At 48.8% G+C, this 21,549-nt stretch overlaps 1 protein-coding gene across 1 annotated transcript in view; it reads right to left on the bottom strand.

Moving 5' to 3' along the window:
- Positions 1 to 8,744: 8,744 nt before the first annotated feature.
- Positions 8,745 to 21,549, bottom strand: part of PADI2 (peptidyl arginine deiminase 2) — a 41,012-nt gene continuing 28,207 nt past the window's right edge. The window contains exons 8-16 of the mRNA XM_037828383.1: positions 20,970 to 21,073; positions 20,089 to 20,200; positions 19,469 to 19,576; positions 16,841 to 16,992; positions 16,312 to 16,456; positions 15,354 to 15,447; positions 13,587 to 13,672; positions 11,860 to 11,988; positions 8,745 to 11,213 (exon numbers count right to left, since the gene is read on the bottom strand). Coding sequence (XP_037684311.1) covers positions 10,980 to 11,213; positions 11,860 to 11,988; positions 13,587 to 13,672; positions 15,354 to 15,447; positions 16,312 to 16,456; positions 16,841 to 16,992; positions 19,469 to 19,576; positions 20,089 to 20,200; positions 20,970 to 21,073 — 1,164 coding nt within the window. The 3' untranslated portion in view covers positions 8,745 to 10,979. The remainder of the gene's footprint in view (positions 11,214 to 11,859; positions 11,989 to 13,586; positions 13,673 to 15,353; positions 15,448 to 16,311; positions 16,457 to 16,840; positions 16,993 to 19,468; positions 19,577 to 20,088; positions 20,201 to 20,969; positions 21,074 to 21,549) is intronic.

Below are 21,549 nucleotides of genomic sequence, written 5' to 3'. Positions count from 1 at the left end.
CTCTGGAGTCAGACAACCTGGGTTTGAATCCTGGTTCTGTTTGACTTTGAGCAAGTCACTTCATAGCTCTGGGCCTTGATTTCCTCATCTATGAAGAGGGCCGAATAATCTCGCAGTTTTATTGTGGGAATTAGATGAGATGATGAAGGAACGATGGCATTTTATATACATAGTTCAACCTGACAGGTGCTGGGCAAGTAATCGGCATTCAAGAGTGGTGGCTATTCACCATTTACTTTGCATCTGGTTGGGCTGACTTTTCTGCATCCATGGCTTAGCTATACGCTGTTTCATTCTTGCATTGAAAACGTATTTGCTGAGCACGGACTAGGTATCAGGAACTGCCACCAGGAGGAAAACAAAACATTCCTGTTAGATATTGGATGTATCTCTTAAACACTTCAGTGGCATGATTAGGGCCTTGGAACGCTGGTCAGAGACTGTACTCAAAGAGTCATCTTGGTTATACCCAGGTGTTCCAGTTTGCTAATGCTGTCCTTTTTCAAAACACCAGAAATGGGAGAGGGTTTATTTGGTTACAGAGTTACAGCCTTAAGGCCATAAAGTGTCCAAGGTAAGGCCTCAAAAATAGGGTACCTTCACTGAAGGATGGCCATTGGTGTCCGGAAAACCTCTGTTAGCTGGGAAGGCATGTGGCTGGTGTCTCCTTGCTCCCAGGTTGTGTTTCAAAATGGCGTTCTCCAAAGTGTTGCTCTTGGGATGTTTTGTCCTCTCTTAGCTGCAGCTCCTCTCCAAAATGTCACTTTTAGCTGCTCTGAGGTCCTTGTCTGTGAGTGACTTCAGTGATCCAATTAACACCCAGCCTGAATGGGCGGGGTAACACCTCCATGGAAATTATCCAATCAAATGTTTCACTCACAGTCAATTCAGTCACATCTCCATGGAAACAATCAAAGAATTCCAATCTAATCAACACTAATACACCTGCTCCCACAAGACTGCATCAAAGATAATGGCATTTTGGGGAACATAATACATTCAAACTGTGATAAAGTGGACCTCAGCTTGCGATGGTGAGGAGTGGACGCAAAAGCAGGCTTAGGAACAGGTTGGAGAAGCCCTTTGTTTTCTCAAAGATCAGGGCTGAGATAGAGCCTGGCCGGCCGGGGCTTAAGCGCATGGGAAGAAGCAGACTTCTGGCATCAGCCAGCCTTTAGATTTCTGCCTGTGTATGTCCTTTTCCTGGTTGTCCAGTTGGAGAAGAGATCCCAGATGCTGCCATTTGGTGTCTTTCACTAATTTTCATTATCAATATCATTGTCATCAGCCCGTGGACCTGACGCCACTTGGATGAGGATCCTGGCTAGGTCCCGCTAGGAGGCAGTATTCATCCCTGCTTGCTCTCTTGCTTGGGGGAAAACCCCATTTCCATAGACTTTTTTTTTATATATATATTTTTCATTGAGATGGTTCACATACCATACTACTATCCAAAGATCCAAAGCGGGCTTGCTATAGCCAAGAGGGACACTTAGAAGAATGCACAGGAGCTGAGAGAGGGGCTGCAGATGAGAGAGAGTTTGAAGACGGCTGTTGAAAGCAGACTTTTGCTCCAGAGAAGCTAAGGGTGGACACACGCCCCAAGAGCAACTGAGAGTGACATTTTTGAGGAACTGCAGCCTAGAGAGGAATGTCCTGGGAGAAAGCCATTTTGAAACCAGAACTTTGGAGCAGACACCAGCCACGTGCTTTCCAGCTTAAGAGGTTTTCCGGACGCCATTGGCCATCCTCCAGTGAAGGTACCGGATTGCTGATGTGTTACCTTGGACACTTTATGGCCTTAAGACCGTAACTGTGTAATCAAATAAACCCCCTTTTATAAAAGCCAATCCATCTCTGGTGTTTTGCATCCTGGCAGCATTAGCAAACTAGAACTAGATTGCCCATGGTACCATCATACAGCTGTGCATCCATCAACACAGTTAATTTTTTTCCAATTTTTAGAACATTTTCATTACTACAGAAAAGAAATAAAAACAACAAAAAAAGGAAACTCAGATCCTCCCATACCCCTAACTGTTAGATCCCAGAAGAAGAAACTAACATGTAGAAGGAGTCTCTAACTCAGGGGCCCCACAGCTTATCTCACAAGAAAACAGGTGCCCCATAAACTAAGGAATGAAGGCTGTTCAAAGCTGTTCAAGGCCATTCCAGTCACAGTAGTGCCTCGAAGGTGGGTTAGGCAAAGTCAGATATGCCCACAAGACGAACAACCAAAAAGGCCCGCTCTCACTAGCTAGATAACGCAGCTGCTTTCCTAAAAAGAACATTGTCTCAGAATCCTACCAAGCAATCAGCCCAAAACTAGATAGGCACTTACCCAATCGAGGCACAGACCATCACAGCAGACACCCTACCCAACGGGGGTTCCTTTTTTTGTTAAAAAATGCTGCTCTCAGATAGAGAGCGGGAGCCATTATCCTTTTCTTCTTTCCTGCTGGCTCCCACCTGCTTTCTTCCTCTAATAAATCTTAAACTTTATACTTAAACTTTGACTCGTTGCATTGTGTGGATTCTTGAATGGCTCCAAACCTAACAAGGCAAGGTCAGATATGCCCATAAGACGAACAACCAAAAAGGCCTGCTCTCACTAGCTAGATAACGCAGCTGCTTTCCTAAAAAGAATATTGTCTCAGAATCCTACCAACCAATCAGCCCAAAACTGGATAGGCACTTACCCAATTGAGGCACAGAACATCACAACAGACACCCTACCTAATGTGGTTTCCTTTTTTCGTTAAAAAATGCTGCTCTCAGATAGAGAGCGGGAGCCATTATCTTTTTCTTCTTTTCTGCTGGCTCCCACTTGCTTTCTTCCTCTAATAAATCTTAAACTTTATACTCAAACTTTAACTTGCTGCGTTGTGTGGATTCTTGGACGGCTCCGAACCTATCACTAACCACACCACCCCCATTATTGATTCATAGGTTTGGTACAGTACATTTGTTACTGTTGATGAAAGAATGTTAAAATACTACTAACTGTAGTATATAGTTTGCAATAGGTATATATTTTTTGCCTATATGCCTCTCTATTATTAACTTCTAGTTATAGTGTCATACATTTGTTCTAGTTCGTGAGAGAGATTTCCAATATTTGTATAGTTAATCACGAACATTGTCCACCACAAGATTCGCTGTTTTATACATTCCCATCTTTTAACCTTCAACTTTCCTCCTGGTGACATGCGTGACTCTGAGCTTACCCTTTCCACCACCTTCACACACCTTTCAGCACTGTTAGTTATTCTCACAACATGCTACCATCACCCCTGTCCATTTCCAAACATTTAAGTTCACCCTAGTTGAACATTCTGCTCATTACAAGCAACTGCTCCCCATTCTTTAGACTCATTCTATATCCTGGTAACTTATATTTCATGTCTATGAGTTTACATATTTTAATTAGTTCATATCAGTGAGACCCTGCAATATATGCCTTTATGTGTCTGTCTTATTTCACTCAATATAGTGCCCTCAGGGTTTCTTCATCAACCCATTTCTTTTAAGATGGTTGTGTTCACACACCATACGTTCTGTCCTAAGTAAACAATCATTGGTTCCCTGTATAGTCACGTATTTATGTATTCAGCACCATCACCACTATCTATATAAGGACATCTCCATTTCTTCCACAAAGAAGGAGGAGGAGTCAAAGAAGGCAGAGAGGCAAAAGAAAAAGAAAAGAGAAAGAGAGAAAAACAAACAAACAAAAAGCTCAGAACTTGACAGCTAGAAAGCGACAAAAGGAAAGATAGCATTAACCTAAAGTACAGTAAAGAGTCAGACAACATCACCAATGCCAGGAGTCCCATACCCTTCCCTATTACCCACCTCCCATATGTATTTAGCTTTGGTATATTGCCTTTGTTATATTGAAGGAAACATAATACAATGTTTCTGTCAATTCTAGTCTCTAGTTTGCATTGATTGTATTTCCCCCCCAATCCCACCCTATTTTTAACACCTTGCAATATTGACATTCATTTGTTCTACCTCATGTAAAAACATTTTTATACCTTTTATTACAATCGTTGAGCACCCCAGGTTTCCCTGAGTTACACAGTCCCAGTCTTTATCGTTCGTCTTTTGTTCTGGTGTCCCACATGGTCCCAGCCTTCCTCTTTCAACCATACTCACAGTCATCAGTGTTCAGTGTACTTAAATTGCTGTGCTACTATCTCCCAAAATTGTTTTCCAAACCTCTCACTCCTGTCTTTTCCTTTCTGTCTGCAGTGCTTCCTTTAGTGTTTCCTGTAGAGCAGGTATCTTGTTCACAAACTCTGTCATTGTCTGTTTGTCAGAGAATATTTTAAGCTCTCCCTCATATTTGAAGGATAGTTTTGCCAGATATAGGATTCTTGGTTGGTGGTTTTTCTCTTTCAGTATCTTAAATCTATCACCCCACTTCCTTCTTGCCTCCATGGTTTCTATTGAGAAATCCACACATAGTTGTATCAAGCTTCCTTTGTATGTGATGGATCACTTTTCTCTTGCTGCTTTCAGGATTCTCTCTTTATCTTTGACGTTTGATAATCTGATTATTAAGTGTTTTCGCGTAGGCCTATTCAGATCTATTCTGTTTGGGGTATGCTGTGCTTCTTGGATCCGTAATTTTATGTCTTTCATAAGAGATGGGAAATTTTCATTGATTGTTTCCTCTGTTATTGCTTCTGCCCCTTTTCCCTTCTCTTCTCTTTCTGGGACACCAATGACCTGTATATTCTCGCATTTTGTTTTGTCTTTAAGTTCCTGGAGACGATGCTTATATTTTTCCATTCTTTTCTCTAGCTGTTCTTCTGTGTGTAGGCTTTCAGGTGCCTTGTTCTCCAGTTCCTGAGTGTTTTCTTCTGCCTCTTGAGGTCTGCTGTTGTATATTTGCAGTGCGTCTTTCATCTCTTGTGTTGTGCCTTTCATTTCCATAGATTCTGCCAGTTGGTTTTTTGAACTTTCAATTTCTACCTTATGTACGCCCAGTGTTTTCATTATACACTTCATCTTTTTTGCCATATCTTCCTTAAACTTTTTGAATTGATTTAGCATTAGTTGTTTAAATTCCTGTTTCTCAGTTGAAGTGTGAGTTTGTTCCTTTGACTGGGCCATAACTTCATTTTTCTTACTGTAGGTTGTTTTCTGTTGTCTAGGCATGGTTTCCTTGGTTGCCCCAATCAGGTTTTCCCAGACCAGAACGGGCTCAGGTCCCAGAAGGAAGAAATATTCAGTATCTGGTTTCCCTGAGGGTGTGTCTTAGAAAATTGGTACACCCTGTGATGCCTCGGTCACTGTGCTTTTCTGCCCAGAAGGTGGCACCTGTTAGCCTGTAATTCTTGACTGGTATAAGGAGGTGTGGCTGTTTTCCCCCAGGCTCTGGGGTCTGGTTCTGAATGAAAGGCAGGTAGTAGAGCTGGGCCCCACCCCTTTCCTCTTAGAGAAGATAGACCCCCTGAGGAGAGGTCATTAGCATTTCAATGGTCTCTCTCTGCCTGTGTTATCTCCACCCTTGACTGGGTCAGAGTACTGGGAACTGAAAATGGCTGAGTCTTTCTCCACCGAACTGAAACAGGGACAGAAAGTCCCCTTCAGAGCTAGTCCATGATGACCTTCTGGCTCTCCGAGGTCAGTCATCACCTAAAGCCTCTGTCTGCTTGTTGGGGATTCGTACCTCGTAGTGAGCAGTTCACATTCGCTAATTAAAACCCCAGTTGGAGCTCAGCTGAGCTATATTCGCTTGCTGGGAGAGAGCTTCTCTCTGGCATCACGAGGCTTTGCAGCTCGGGCTGTGGGGGGAGGGGTCTCCCAACTTCGATCCGCAGTTTTTACTTACAGATTTTATGCTGTGATCTTGGGCATTCCTCCCAATTCAGTTTGGTGTATGATGAGTGGACGGTCACGTTTGTCCCCCTCCAGTTATTCCAGATTATTTACTAGTTGTTCCTGGTTGTTTATTAGTTGTTCCAGGGGGCTAACTAGCTTCCACTCCTCTCTATGCTGCCATCTTAGATCCCCCTTCCATAGACTTTTGATTGTGCAAAGCTATGGCTCAGATCACATCTGGAATGAAGAGGCTGAGATAATGTGATGAGGACCTCAACTCCCCTCATTTGGGACTCCGAGACGACATATTATGCTAAAATGCATAATCAAGTTGAATCCTGGGGGTTGGTGAGGGGAAAGAGGCTAGAGGTGAGGAAATTATGTTTTCCCTTTCCACTGGGCTGCAGAGAAAGTTGGGGCTGGTAGCTGTTCCCATCTTGACAGTGGACAGAAGGGACCCAGCCAAAGGCACTCCCCTTGCTGAGAGAATGGCCAGGCCTGGCAACATGGCGGCCACCACAGTTCAGGCAAGAGAAACTTCTGGGGGTGGGAGGCAAAGTATCTGCACGCCAGGGCCAGGGATGGTCCATATCTATCTTAGTTTCTCTCTTCAGTTTTGTAATAAATGTTTGTTATCATTGCAGTCAGACTAACTGGACTCTGGGGATTTAAGAAAGCTGCCTATTTCCACAACTGGGGCTCAGCCTGGCAGAGCAGATTTTGAACTGTGCCTTCCAATATGGTAGCCACGAGCCACTAATGACTATTGTGAACTTAAAATGTGGCTAGTCTGAAGAGATGTGACATGGGTATCAAATACTTGAGATTTTGAAAACTTACTACAAAAATGTAAAATATCTCGATAATTTTTAATGTGGATAATACTCAGGTGTGACTATGGGTCGCTGATTTTCCTTTGGTATGGTAGGAGCATAGTGGAAGGAATGAAGTTATTTTAGGATATTTGTTTTTCCAATTGCTTTGCTTTTTTTTGTTTGGAAATGTTTTTTATTTGATAAATAAAGTTGAAAACGTGGATAATATGTTGAAATGATAATCGTTTGGATATATTGGGTTAAATCAAATATATTATTGACATTAACTTCATCTGTTTTTTTACTTTTTTAATGTGGCTACTAGAAAATTAAAAATTACGTATGTGGCTCGCTTTATCTTTCCATTGGAAAATGCTGGTCTAGATTCTGGGTGACCCTCAGCAATCCTGAGGTGGGTGAGCAGCCAAGGCATGGACGCACACCAGGGCAGGTTTGTCTACATACCAGCAGCACCCCTTGAGGGGCCCCAGAAATAGGTGGGTCAGGAAACCCCATTAAAGACGGTCCCTCCCGTGACCTGGACCAGTTAGTTGAGTATACACTGGAAGGGTGGCCTCAGAGGGCTGGATCCCTGGGTTACAGCTGGTATTTGGAGAACCAGCCACCTTCGCTTTGATGTGGTCCTTTTGCAGGGGTCCTTTAAAATGACCTCAGCAGAACGTCAGTCCAGAAGCCTGGGATAGACTGAGGAGGAGTGATTGAAAGTGGTTCCTTAGCTTAATAATCAACCTGGTGGTTCCATTTCGGGGCCTCAGATAGATCACAACTATATTGTACAGATGTTTATACCAGGGGTCAGGTCCCAAACATCCCAAACATCTACATGTAACGATTCCCCGTTGTAAGAATCTGATGTTTCACAGAGCAGGGGACACTGTCTTGCCCAGATCCTTTTCTGGCTCTGTGGGCCCATCCCCCAGTTCCTGGGACTTTGCACTAATAGCTTGTAGATGTAATTGTCTTCAGATGACTGCCCATGAGCTACTACTGGTCCCAACCCACCCCTGCTTAGTCAGAGAGTTGAAAGCCCCTATGGTGCAAGGGCACAAAAACTCAAGATAGGACAACTGTGAGGCACTGCTTATGCTCCAGGGCTCCTCAGAGATCACATCCTGGTTTGGTTTCTCCTGGAGCCACTTTCTTAACAAATCACTTGCTCCCAAATTCTTGTCTTAAGAGTCTGCTTTTCTAAGCCAACTTGGCAGGTGAAATCACTGCCCTCCCCCCTACGTGGGATCAGACACCCAGGGGAGTGAATCTTCTTGGCAATGTGGCATATGACTCCCAGGGAGGAATCTAGACCTGGCATTGTGGAATGGAGAACATCTTGACCAAAAGGGGGATGTGAATGGAAACGAAATAAGCTTCAGTGGCAGAGAGATTCCAAAAGGAGCCAAGAGGTCACAATATAGACAACCCTTTTTAGGTTCTAATGAATTGGAATAGCTAGCAGTAAATACCTGAAACTATCAAACTACAACCCAGAACCCATGAATCTTGAAGACTATTGTATAAAAATGTAGCTTATGAGGGGTGACAATGTGACTGAGAAAGCCACATGGACCACACTCCCCTTTGTACAGTGTATGGATGGATGAGTAGAAAAATGGGGCCAAAAAAAAAAAAAGGGACCTGTTGTTCTTTTTTACTTTAATTGTTCTTTTTCACTTTAATTTTTATTCTTATGATTTGTGGGTGTGTGGTAATGAAAATGTTCAAAAATTAATTTTGGGGATGAACGCATAACTATATAATGGTACTGTGAACAACTGAATGTACGCTTTGTATGACTGCATGGTATGTGAATATATCTCAATAAAAAATGAATGTAAAAACACATAAAACAAAACAGAACAAAACAAAACAAAACAAAAAGGGTCTGCTTCTGGGGAGCCCTACCTGAGAAACATAGGGCCTTAGTCTTGGATCTGGGGTGCTGGCTATAGGAGACGTGTCCTTGAGTGTGTGGGGGATGCCAAACTCTTTGGGTACCCAGGCTGGTCCCCTGTGGTCAGCATCGCTCCAGCCCACGTCTGGGAAGCGGCGATGAACATTACACAAGCAGCCCAAGTCTTCCCCTTTGACCATTTATTTTATTACTGTCCAGTCACAGGCTCTTCCCCAAACATTGTTCAACCTCCATAATAGCTGCTCTTCCAGAAAGTTGAATCTGTGGCCTGCTTCTTGCCATCTTCACTAGACCCCATGCTCCCTTACATAACATATTTCAAACTAAAGATTGAAAGAGGAACTTGGTTGAGTTTTGCAACACAGAGGCATAGTCTAGACCTACGTTTATAGGAGGTGGGGGTGGGGACGAGCAGAGCCCAGCAGGGAGTGTCTACACTGAGGGAAGCCAGTTACACCGGCCGGAAAAGCGAGTTGGAACGAGTGCCTGAGTCCTGGGGGCTTCAGAAACACTGGAAATTATTAACTTATCAATAAAGCCAGAGAGTCTTAGAAAAATCTATAAAGACACACCGTTTCCACATGGGGAGTACTTACTTCCCCTTAATGTAGACTAGAAAAAAAAATGAAAGCAAGCCCACAAACCCACATTAACCAAACTCACACACATGACAAACTCTAAAACTCCAGATAAACACCCTTAAATAGGCATGTGGTATCTGTCTCTAGCTCTGGGGCTAGAGAGATCTGAGGCTTAGGGTCCCTCCCTCCAGGAGCAGGGGCCACTGTCCCCACAGAAGGGAGCACAGTTTCTGAGGAATCTTGGAGTCTGACCTGCTGGGTGATGCTGGCCCGGCTGGATGGGAAGGGGGCCTGTTTAAAGACTTCCACTTCACCAAGACTGTGACTTGGGGGAGGCCTTGTGCTCTGCATTTCCTGGATATAGCGGACTGGCGTTTCCAAAGAGCACATCACTGAAAGGGCAGAAGCTGGCCATTTGAATGTGGGCACTGCCTGTTAGGAACTGACCAGCTCCGTGAAGGCAGGGACCGGGTCCTCTTTGCTAACCACTGCATCCTCAGAGCCCAGCACTGTGCCTGGCACTTGGCAGCTATGCAATAAATATTTGTTAAATGATTGAATGAAATAATCCAAAATGAAAATCCCATTCCCCAGAGGATACAAATTCATAACCTTTCCGTTGGTTATAAACTGGTTCTCTTTTACGATTCACTCACTCTCCTGACATCAACTGGCCCTAAAAGAATGCTTTTTGGCTGAAATTGAGTCATTTCATTTGGAACCAAGGACTTAATCTGGATATGTCCAAATAAGAGATTCTTCTGTAAATGTGCTAGTGAGTTCCAGTGAGTTTATCCATCTCTCAGGCCAGCCACTGGCCCCAAGCTGGCTGTCCAGGCTGGAGGCTTAGGCCAGGGTCCCTATATGTTGGGTCTGAAGCCTGGGGAAAGGGGCAGGTTGTCATTTATGCCCTGGGGGAAGGACTGAGCCTGGCAGGTGGTGAAGAAGTTCTCGTCTGGCTGCTTGGAGAAATGGCATCAAGAACAGAAAGGAAGGAAATGGCGAAGGGGTGTCGGCAGGGATGGGTCAGGACTGACCAGAGGATCAAGGGCCAGGCAAGAGAAGATAGCTGTGGCTGACCTCGGGGCAGGTTGACACACCGAGCTCTTGGGTCCCAAGGACGCTGATCTGGGTTCAGCCCCCGAGCATCTGAGAGAGCCGGTGTCCACGGGGAAGATGAGGCATAAGTAGCATCCCTCAAATCTGTTTCCAGCGAAGGTTCTAAGCTAAATTATTGGACCCTCAGGGGGTGGGAAGGATTAGCCATGGGTGTCTCCACAGCAGAGAGAAAGCCAAGAGAGCTTGAGAGGGGCTGGTGAGGAATGAATATTTGGAAGTGGCCACCCGGCAGCCCCGAGGCAGGCGAATCTGAAAGGGGACTGGCAGCTCAAAGCATGTGTGGGGTCCCAGCGTCCCCTCTGTGTGTTCTACCTCGAACTTCAAAGCTTGGCTACTTGAAGACCTGGCTGTCCCGAACCTCCCTCCCTTCTTCCCTTCTCCGGTTTTGGAGTGGAGACTAAGGATTCTTTGGGGAATGGTTTGGTACATGGTTTTGGGGTTTTGATTTGTTTTCAGGTCAGGGCAATGCAGACACAAATGCCCAGCTATCTCCAGGAAGTTCAGAGTCGAGGCTCCCTGTGGTGGCTTCAGTGGACAGGGAGACTCTTCTCAGGGAGGGCAAGGCACACATACCCCAAATCCCACCCCACTTCCCGAAGGTCTCCCAGTCCAGTCGTGTCAGGCAGGTGGAGGCTCTGGGGGGCACGAGGGGTCTGGATTAAGCAGGGGAGGAGGGGAGGGTGCCAAGGCTCCTGCAGCTCAGGGCACCATGTGCCACCACTTGAAGGGGAAGGGCTTCCGGTGCACGTTGGTGCCGCAGTGGACTTCGCCCAGAAACTTGTGGTAGGCGGAAATGTCGTCGATGAAGGTGCAGGAGAGGCCCAGGGGCTCCAGCAGGGAGCGCACGTGCACCTCCAGGCAGCACTCCTCCTCCGTCTGGGGCCCGAATGGCTTGGGGATGCCCAGGTCCTTGTCCAGCACGATCATGTTCACCTGTGGCAACAGCACCGCAAAGTGAGCACTTACTACGTGCCTGGTGCTGTTCTAAGCTCACTGAGTCCTCGTGAAGCCTACGAGGAGGATACTATTATTATCCCTACTTGATAGCTGAGGAAACTGAGGCACAGAGGGACTAAGTGACTCATAAATGGCAGAGCTGAAATGGAAAACCAGGCAACCTGCCTCTGTAGGTATGCACTGAAAAGGTGTATACATGTGTGCACATGTGTGCATGTACACGTATGTGCACACAACTGTATATTTATGTGCACTCGTGTGCACTGGTGTGTACATTTGTGCATACACAGATATATTTGTGTGCATATGTATGTATGCAGCTGTGCATGTGGGTGTCCATGTGTGTACGTGTCAACAAGTGTATGTGTGTTGTTCTAACTCTGTCTCACAGAGGATCCCCACTGTGACAACGAGAACCTCTCTGTGCATAAAAGACTTTTAAACTTCTGCAAAGCCCTTTCCTATCTGTTCAGCTAAAGGACCCCCAGTACCCAAGGGCAGCAGCTAGGACACGAGTATCACGCCCAGGAGGGAATGGAGGCCCAGAGAGGGGAAGTGCCTGGGGTGAGTGGAGTGAAGCCACCGGACCGGGACCTGCCTGTAGGGGTCCAGAGCTCCTCACCATGTTGGGGAAGAAGGGTCTGGCCTTGCGGCTGTCATCCATCTTGAACAGGGCAGGCAGGTCGATGATGTCCTGCTCCGTCAGCCCCAGCTCCTTCTTGAGGATGTCACGGTTCCAGTCCAAGCAGCGCTGGGCAGGGGGAGGCGAGGGACATGTGGATGAGGGGACCCCCCCTGCTGCCTTCATCAACCCTGCGGTCTGCAGAACCAGTGCTCCAGGGGGACTCCCAGCCCTCACCCCGCACCCCGCCTCTGCACCAGGGGCCGGTAACAGTGATGATAAGAGAGGAAGACCACGGAAAGAGTGGTAACAGCTGTCACCCAGCACTCAGGAGCCAGCCCCGGTACTAAATGCCTCCTCTATAGCATCTCACCGACTCCCCAGGCCACCCAGTGAGGTGAGAAAACATGGGCGATGATTTTGATGGTAACAGTAGAAGCTACTATGCGCTAAGTGGCAGGGGCTATTTTAGGCACTTTGCCTTTCACTTATTTAAGCCCCATAGCCACCCCCAAGGTAGACACTATTATAATCACATTTTAGAGGTGAGGGAATCACCTTGGTGACTTGCCCAAAGCCCCACTGGCACAAGTGGCAAGGCCAGGATTTGACCTCAGTTCTACCTGATGCCCAGAAATGACTACAAGGAGAGAGTCATAATGAAGTCCACTTTCAAACAGCCAGTGAGGCATCTTTGTGGACTGTGGTGGGACCTGCTGTCACTTCCCTGGCATTGGTCCACTTCTCCCTCTGCAGTGTGGCCCCACCCCCACCTCCAAGGGAGAATAATTTGTGGACCCTCGCGCCTACCTTCTTGACCCAGATCAAGATCTAGGATTAGGTCAATCAGCACATGGGATTTCCCTGGCCAGAGGGATTGGTTTAGGTTGGCCTAATCAGAATGAAAGATGAGGTTTTTGTTCAATTATCAGGGTGGGGGTGGGGGGCATAGAAAACCTCTCTCCTTGTAGATGCTGTGCTGGGTGGATGTGAGGTCTTGAACTGCTGCAGCTTTGCTCCTACCATGAGACCTCCTGCAGAGCCCAAGAAGTGCAGAGAAATGGAGCTGGAGGCCTCATCAACCTGTGCCTGAAACCCACCCCACAGCTGGACTTTCCATTTACACAAGCCAATAATGCCTTTTTGTTACAACAGTCCACCTTTTTTTAAAAAAAAAACCTGGTCCTTTTAAAATGCTTATGCAAATAGAGATTTAATTCAAAGTATGACCCTCCTGACTGGTTTTTATTACTGGATACAACCTTTAGGTCTTGGGGTTTCAGAAAGTGGGGTCTATCCTTAGATAGATAACTTTAGGGACTTGTGATCCCCCTAAAACAATTCAAAATTTAGGGCATATGTACATACGTGCATTTTTCTGGAGACCTAAGTCTGTAGCTTTCATTTATTTTTAAAGGGGTGTGTCTCCCCCAAATATGAAGGGCTCTAGCCTCATGGAGACCCCACCTCTCTGGCACTGCCTGATGCACCTTCTTTTCCGGGTCTCCTGCCTGCTTCTAACCTTGCTGACCTGTACATTCCACCCTCTCATCCCTTTTACTCTCCAGCTTTGGCAGGAGTAAAGCAAGGAGGGGGGACTGAGTGCCTGTTGAGCCCCTGAGGTCCAGCACTCCCCACGGAAGCCATGAGGAAGTAAGTGGTACCTCATTCCCCCCACCCCCAGGCCCCCTGCCCCAGCCCACAGCCCCGGCTGGGCCCGCCCTCACCTGGAAGTACTGGTTCTCCTCTATGAGGCTCTCGTTGGACAGAATCTTGTTGATGGTGATTCGCTTGCTGCTCATTCCACCCAAGCCTGGGGGTTTCAGAGGACACGGCTGCTTCAGCCTCAGGTCCCCAGGGACCCCTCCCACCAAGGACCCCTCCCCAGCCCCTGGGCCAACTGCTGGTGGAGGGGGGATGGAGACAGGCTGGGGGACAGGAGGGTGACCCCAGGGGAAATCAGGCCCCTGCTGTCCCAGACGGACAGCGCACACTCCTTTCTCCGGGGTGGGGTGGGGGGTCACCTGGGCCAGGAAAGAGGCCGTGCTGCCTTGCACTCTCTCTGGCCAGTGGGGTGGGGGTGGGGGTGCAGAAGGCCCTCCGGGTCTCCCACCAAAGGATGAGCAGCTGCCCAGGGTGAGTGTGGCAGAGGCAGTCCCTCTCCCCGTGCCCTGGGTCTGCCTCATGCTTGGCTTCTGCCCTGGGTGTCTGTGTGTGAACATGGGTGTGTGTGTTGTTCTAACCTCTATTTTATAGAGGATCCCCGCTGTGACAACAAGAACCCCTCCTGTGCCTGCCCTGCGGGCTTCTGGCCTGATTAGTAATAGTGTGGTGGGCACACTTCTAAAGCTTTACATGGATTAACTCAGTAATCCTCCCCACATTTCTGTGAAGCAAAGTTTCCTCTGAGGCACAGAGAGATTAAGTGACTTATCCGAGGTCCCACAGCTAGCAGGTAGCAGAGCTGTGTGACTCCAGAGCCTTTGCAAGTAACCTTTTTTTGGTTTGTTTATTTTGTTTTTTGGCCTGATCTGGGAAGACTCTGCTGATCCATTGCACTTCCCAGGCTTGTGGCTTGTTAGGGGCAACGAGATTGGGGGATGTCGGGCTCCTGAGCTGTCTCTACATCACCGCTCGGCCCTATGGGCACGAAGATAATGGTCCCTCTAGCCTAGGGGTAGCTTTTGGGTGTGTTTAACTATAGAAAGGAAGTTTCCAGAAGGTCAGGAGGTGTGCCTGTCAATCCAAGGAAAAATATTCCATTGGTTGGGAATCAAAAAAGGACAGCGTTCTTAAACTGGTCTTGTCTGTACTGGACACCAATCACTGCAGGGATACCATCTTTGGTTTGGAGGGCAGCAATATATTCAAATATCAACAGCCTTAGGAACGCAGACTTTTGGGAGTGAGGGATATTGGGGATACCAACTGGAGAAGTGACAAAAATAACTTAAGCAAAAAACCTGTAAGGAACCTCTCTAACCTGGCTGGCTATCTTCAGCTGACCAGCTTTCCCTCTTCTCGTGATTCATTTAAATGTGAACCTCCTCCCAATCTCTGTGCACCCTAATTACATGAGACCACAGTGAGGATGCCTGACCATATAATCAGTGTCTGTCGATGCTCGTTTTTCTTCCTGTCCCTGAGCCAAATGTGATTTTTCTCCTTCTCCCTCTATGAATGCAGATCTATGGCAATTTTGAATGATTTCACTCTCCTCTGGGTCTGTTGCCATTTAAGTGCACAGTAGGTCCTCAGGAAGCAGCAGCACTTTGCACTGGTGATGATCAACAGTGCAAAGCTCAGTGGTCTACCCAACCCTTGTCACAACAAGGTCACAAGGGGTCAGGACTGACCCCATAAACCACAGGGCAGGCCAGATGCCTGGGGAAGGGGAGCTGGATGCTTGGGAACCAAGTGCTCACCCCCCATCCTCCCGATTCTGTGGGGGGCTCTAGCTCCTCCTTCTCTGTCAAGGCCCTGGGGCCACTCACCTTTGAACATGATGGCCTCCCCATGGCCCTCCTTCTGCTTCTCCCGGAAGAGCTTGTAGCAGGCTGAGGTGCTGGCCATAAGCATCCGGAATTGCTGCGGGAGAAAGTCCAGAGGGACAGTGTCGGCAGTGGAGGGGAAGTGACAAAAAGGCACGCCGGAGCCCCGAGGACCCTGAGCCCTGTCTGCTCATCGCTTTGTGCCTCCCACTCCAAGTGGCAAAGGCTGCCTGGGAGGGTTTTCTCTGTCCCCGAGGAGTATTTCTGACCCTTTCTGCTACAGAAATTCCTCTGTCTCCGCAGAAAATGCCATAGGGTCAAGGCTCAGAGTCAGAGGTGGCCTTGGATGGAGAGGAAGCACTTTTCCAAGTTGCCAGGGGAATGAAGACAGCCATTCCTTCCACTCCAGAAAAATGAAAGAAGCTCTTTCTGGAACCCCAGGCCCACTCCCTATTGCTCTCTAGAGTGTTCTGGTCAATACAGCAGCCACCAGCCCCAGGTGTCTATTCAGCACTTGAAATGTGGCCGGTCCAAATTGAGATGTGCCGTAAGTGTAAGCTACACATCAAATTGTGGTGATTTAATATGAAAAATGAATGTAAAGTCTCTCATTCTTAATGTTCATATGGAATATATGTTGAAATACTAATATTTTGGATATATTTGGTTAAATAAAATATATTGTTAAAATTAAGCATATGGCTTCTAGAAAATGTAAATATACATAACATGGCATGTATTTGTGGCTCACACTCTGTTCATACTGAACTACATTGCTCTAGAGAGTCTGAATCTCCTTGGAGCACTTTCGGCAGCGTTAAGTGCCACAATGACAACATACAACCCAACTTCAGCCTCCTTCCTTCTTCCACTTCCTTGAGACCCTGCTCCTGCTGGGGAGGGCTGGTAGCACATGGGTTCTCCACCACCCTATTCACCCCAGCCTTGGGGGCGAGCTCACCTTTCTGCCTGGGATAGGGACAAAGGCCATGAACTCATCCACGTGGCCCACGGTCAGCCAGTCTGAGTAGAGCTCCACGGGTGCCTGCACCTGCTGGGCCTGGAGGAAATCACGCACCACCTTCGTCATCCTCCGACCGCCAGACCTGGGGTGGGGGTGGGGAGGCAGCCCTTCAGAAGGTTGCCAGTCATGCCTGCCTCACCAGAGAGCATGCCGGAGGAGCTCAGCCTCCAGAGCCCACCCCAAACCCAGGGTGCACCAGCTGAGAAGTCACGGGAAGGAGTCCGAGCCTCAGGGGTGACAGACACCAGGCGCAGGCAGGAGGCATTTAAGCCCAAGAGGAAAAGGGAAGCGATAGCTGCAGCCACACCTGTGTGAAGGGCACGGAGACCAGCCTCCAGCCCCCAAGGGTACCAGGGGGTCATTCTCCCAGCCAACTGCCCCATATGTAAGCAACCCAGGCCACCCCCCCAAAAAACCAGTGACCTCCCCACCCCTGCTGTCCCCACCCCGCCCCAGCTTCTCTTACAGGGGAAAGCTGCTCCCGACGAGGATCCGGCCCAGGGGGTATGTCTTGCCATTCACCGTCACTGGGGGACTGACCTCCAGGTTCCCAAAGGAATCGAGGCTGGTGACGGGCTCAAAGAGCGGCTCCCGCGTCACGTAGCCAAAATCCGGACCCTGGGTAGAGGGCACACACCTGTCATTAGTCTCCCACCACCAGGAGTGCTCAGCCCCCGGCCCAGCTACCCTCTGACAGCAACTGTTTCACCACCTCTGGCCCAATACGGTGGACCCTTAGCCTCTGGGAAGACTGCCTGTGGTCTCCCTATTTCCACCAGAGAGCAGGGGCTTCAGCACGGGGACGTGGAGCTTGTGAGCATGTTGGTGTGAGTGTGGGTATGCGTGTGAGAGTGTGAGAGTATATGTGTGTACATCAGGGTCTCTGTGTGCACCGCTAACTATATACCAAACACCAATGGTACTTTCCAGGTTAGTCGTAGTGTTGTGCTACTAATGTCCCTGCTCATCTCTTAATTTCTCTGGCTTCAGTTTCCCTATCTGTAAAAGAAGTGTCAGCTTAGGTGATCTGAGGCAGGGTGCTAGACTGCATCATTGTTCCCAGGGATCTGCTCCCTCTTTACAGTAAGAGGAATTTGCATGCTGGCCTATTGCCATGTGACTTCTGGTATCTCCCTGAAGGACTAGACCTCCCGTCATGTGACTTCATTTGGACAATAAAATGTGAACAGAAGTGATGGCTGCCAATGAAGAGCAGAAGCCGCAAGGGCCACTATCTGTGTCTGCCAGATCCCTTTCTCTTCTCTTGGATCAAGAAAACGGCATGTTGCACATTGGGGCTCTAGAGTGAGGAAGGCGCAAGAAAGCCGAGCCACTGACGACCAACCAGCAGTCAACATGGAATGCGAGCAGTGAATAGACCTGTATTGTCAGTTATTGAGATTTGGGGATTGTTTGTTACTGCAGCCTTACCTAATGAAAACTGATCGATACATGTGGAAATGGCAGCCATGCACCACGCATGCCATCCCAACTCATTCCCAATCAACTGTACTTTCCCACTGAGCCCAGATGTAGCCTCAGAACCCTTCTTAACACAGAGCTCTAACAGACTGGTATTGGTGCTTGGGATTTAATCCCACTGACTCCCTGAATTTTAAAGTTCCTTGCAAGATTTATTTATTTATTTATTTTTGTTAAAAAAAGTGGGGACCATGTTCAGGAGTTTGCAGTGGGGCTGGGACTAAACTTGCCTGACAAAATTTAGCAGAGTGGGAGGATATGATTTATCCTGGCCCAGCTGAGAGGCTCAAGGGACAGCTGGGCCTGGTGGGGTGGATCACCACAGCTTAGTGCTTCCTTGCTGGGGAGCCTCAGATGGCGAGGGGCGAGCCTGCCGGAGGCCAGGGCAGCTGCGGTTTCAGGGCATCACCGCGGCGGGCAGGCACGCAGCACAAAGCCCGGCGGCAATAGCGCAGCCTGAGGCCTTGGCACTGGGCCAGCCTGGAACTTGGGAGGCTGGTGGACACCTGGGAAAGACAGGTAGGGCAGGGTCTAGGCAGCGTCAGTGACCACGGCCGGTGGTCAGTTTACCCCTCACAGCGCGGGGGGACGTAGACAGAGAGATCACAAGTGACAGCATCCAAGGCTGTGGAGTGACAATGAAAACATCAGCTGATAATGGTCACCGCACCAGGAGCAGCACTGTTGCAGTGTCACCTTGAATCTTCACAGCAATCCTAGGAGACCAAGACTACTTTCATCCCCATTTCACAGATGAGCAAACCGAGGCTCGCGGAGGTTACTTGCCTGCCCCAGTCACACTGCTGCTCGGGTATAGAACAAGGGCTCTGGTCCAGGCCCGTCTGACGCTCCAGAGCTTTGTGTTCACACCCTTGGCTCTGCCTCCTCCGGGTGACGAGGGACTGGGTTAGTGACATGTTCTCTAGAAGCTGGTGTGGACCTGGCCAGGAGTTGCCTCCAGCCGCCTGAGCCTAATGGGGAGGCTGCCCTGCGTGTGCCTTTGGGAAAGCCACCCGACCTGCCCCATTACTGTCAGGCTCTGCCCAGGCCTCCCCCTGCCCTTTTGGGGTGGGGAGAGGGAGGATGAGGATAAAAGGGAGACTGATTTCATTTCTGCCCTCACAAAGTAGGTCGTTGAGAGCATACAAAAGGAGCGACATGGCCTCTAGCATTGGGGGCTTCAGATTGCTTAAAAAAAAAACCCAAACCAAACAGGAGCTGAAAACCACAGCTTCAGGCTCCTGATGAGTTTTGAAGGTGGAACCATGATTTTCAACAATGGTGTAATTATATCTTTCCCCTCTGAAAATTTATTTTGCTGTGAGTTGGAGGCGGGGCAGCGACAGGGCTCCGAGCCGCTGCAATCGGGCCTTGCATGCTGTCTCCTGTGGTTCCCTTTTCCCAGGAGAAAACTCTACATGTCCTAGAGAAGCATCAGTCATCAGAGCAAGAAAGGGCTTTAAGGTCACTACCCAGACTGAGCCATTTTGCAGATGAGAAAACAGAGGCCCCGAGCGGTGGACGAATAGGCCCACGGGTGCCCACGACCGCCTGACCGCTCTGTCCTGCAAGAGTCCCCAAGAGAGCCTGCCAGGCAGCCCCAGCCTCTCACCAGGAGCTGCTTCACTGGGAAGTCCTTCAGGTTTCCATCTCGGGGGGAGTCCAGCACCACGGGGAAGCCTTTGTGGGGGGCCTCGATATAGCCAAACTCAATTTCATCCTGTGGGGACAGCAAGGAGGGCAGTCAGATGAACCCAGGTTGGGGGGGCAGGTCAGCTCCCATGGGGGACATCCCCCCCATGGGCCCCAGGAATACCAGGCCGAGGGGGACTGGAGGGGGTGCTCATGGAGAAACAGGTAGATTGTGCACGTGGACAAAAATCTCCAAAGCACAAACAAGAGCACAGAGCGAAAAGTAAGTCTCCCTTGTACCCTATTCTCCTGGTCAGTTCTCCATGCATGCAGCAGTTTTTCATGAATCCTTCCAGAGAGTCTCTGGACAACACAAGCATGCTTGTACAGATAGTGACCCCATTTTTAAAAACACAAACAGCAGCATCCTGTACACAGTTTCCTGCATGTAACAACGGGGAGCTCATTCTGCATCTGCAGGCAAGGCTGGCCGTGTTCCTTTTGGCAGCTGCAATGCACATCAATGGCAAGGCTGCACATCACATATTTAACCATCTCCTGGGCATGGATATTTAGGCTGCTTTTCAGCCTTTGGCTCACCTGGATCCAGCGGTCGCCCCGGTTCACGTACTGGAAGCAGACCTTCAGATCACAGTTGGTTTTCTCAACCAGGTTCTTCACCTCTTTCAGGAACAGGTAATTGTCCTTCATGCTGAGAAGTGTGGGGAAGAGAGGGCGGCCAGCAGGAAGGGTGAGGAGGGGCAAGGGATGTGCCGCTGAGGTGGTGACAGCAGCTGTCACCTCTGAGCTGTGCCCGGCAGGTGTGACACCCTCTGTGTTCACTGTCACCTTTGTAAAGGCCACCAGTCTAGGGCCAACTCTCTCATAAACCCGCCCACCCATGTGGAGTTTGTCAAAGTCAGGAGTAAATAAAATGGGGAGGGGGTCTCCCCCCCACCTGCCACAAAACTTCACATCTATGGGCTCCTCAGATTTTCAGAAGAGACCCATGCTCAGGAGGAGCATGGCACTGACTAGCACGGAGGCCAGGGATGGGCCTGAGGATTTGGGGGTCCCTTTCAGTGCTGCCAGTCATGCACCTGCAGTCACTTCTCTCCCCTGCTTATCATCTTGCTACGTCTGCCTAGGACATAATAGCTGCTCCATAAAAACTTGCTTATTAATAAGATGACCTGAATATTCATTGCAAGGAGGCCGAGAATGGGAAAAGACATGGTAGCTATTGATTTTAGAGCACGTACCCTATGCAGGGATCTGCTTCATCTCATTTAATTCTTGCAGTGACTCTGTGATGAGGGTCTTTCAGAGGAACCGACGCACAGAGAGGCCAAGCGAGGGTACAAGGTCACACAGCCAGTGAGTGACAAAGTCAAGACTCCAACTCAGATCCGTCTGACTCTGAGGCCCCAGCTCTTAGCCACTCTGCCTTGTCCTGTCTTTGGGCCATGGCCACCCCTTACCAGCACACAAACACCGACAGCGGAGGCAGGATGCTGGGAGTCATGATCCACGGAGCGATCCGGAATGTCACGGTGTCTGTGAAGATGGGTGTCAGGGGAACGGCCTGGGTGTGGGAGAGACATGGGGGATCAAAAAGTCTCACCAAGGTGGAGTCCCTTGTTGCTTTTCACTCCCGCCTTCCAAAGTGGGTGAAACATAGCAACAGTGCATTTTATTGAGCACTTACTGTATGCCTGGCCCTGTGCTAAGTATTTTTACATGTGACAATTCACTTCTGCCTTACTACAACCCCAGGGGGCAGATATTCTTACAATCCTTGTGTGACAGATGGGGAAACTGAGTCACAGAGCGGTTAAGTAACTGTCCAAGGTCATCTAGTCTGTGACTGGTAGTGCCAGGACACGAGCTCGGGCTGGCTGGCAGCCAACACTCTTAACTACTGTCTATCTTCCCCGATCCAAGTTCTCTTCCTGGAATCGGCCCACAGGATGGCTGAGCCAGCCCCGTGCCGCCTTCGGGTTATGCTCTGGGTACCTGAGCATTTTAAAGTCGCTATGTCTAGACTGTTCAGGAAGGAAA

This window comes from Choloepus didactylus, chromosome 2 (assembly GCF_015220235.1).
Source record: "Choloepus didactylus isolate mChoDid1 chromosome 2, mChoDid1.pri, whole genome shotgun sequence".
In the NCBI taxonomy this organism is placed as follows: domain Eukaryota; kingdom Metazoa; phylum Chordata; class Mammalia; order Pilosa; family Megalonychidae; genus Choloepus; species Choloepus didactylus.
This window is presented reverse-complemented; position numbering and strand designations above follow the sequence as displayed.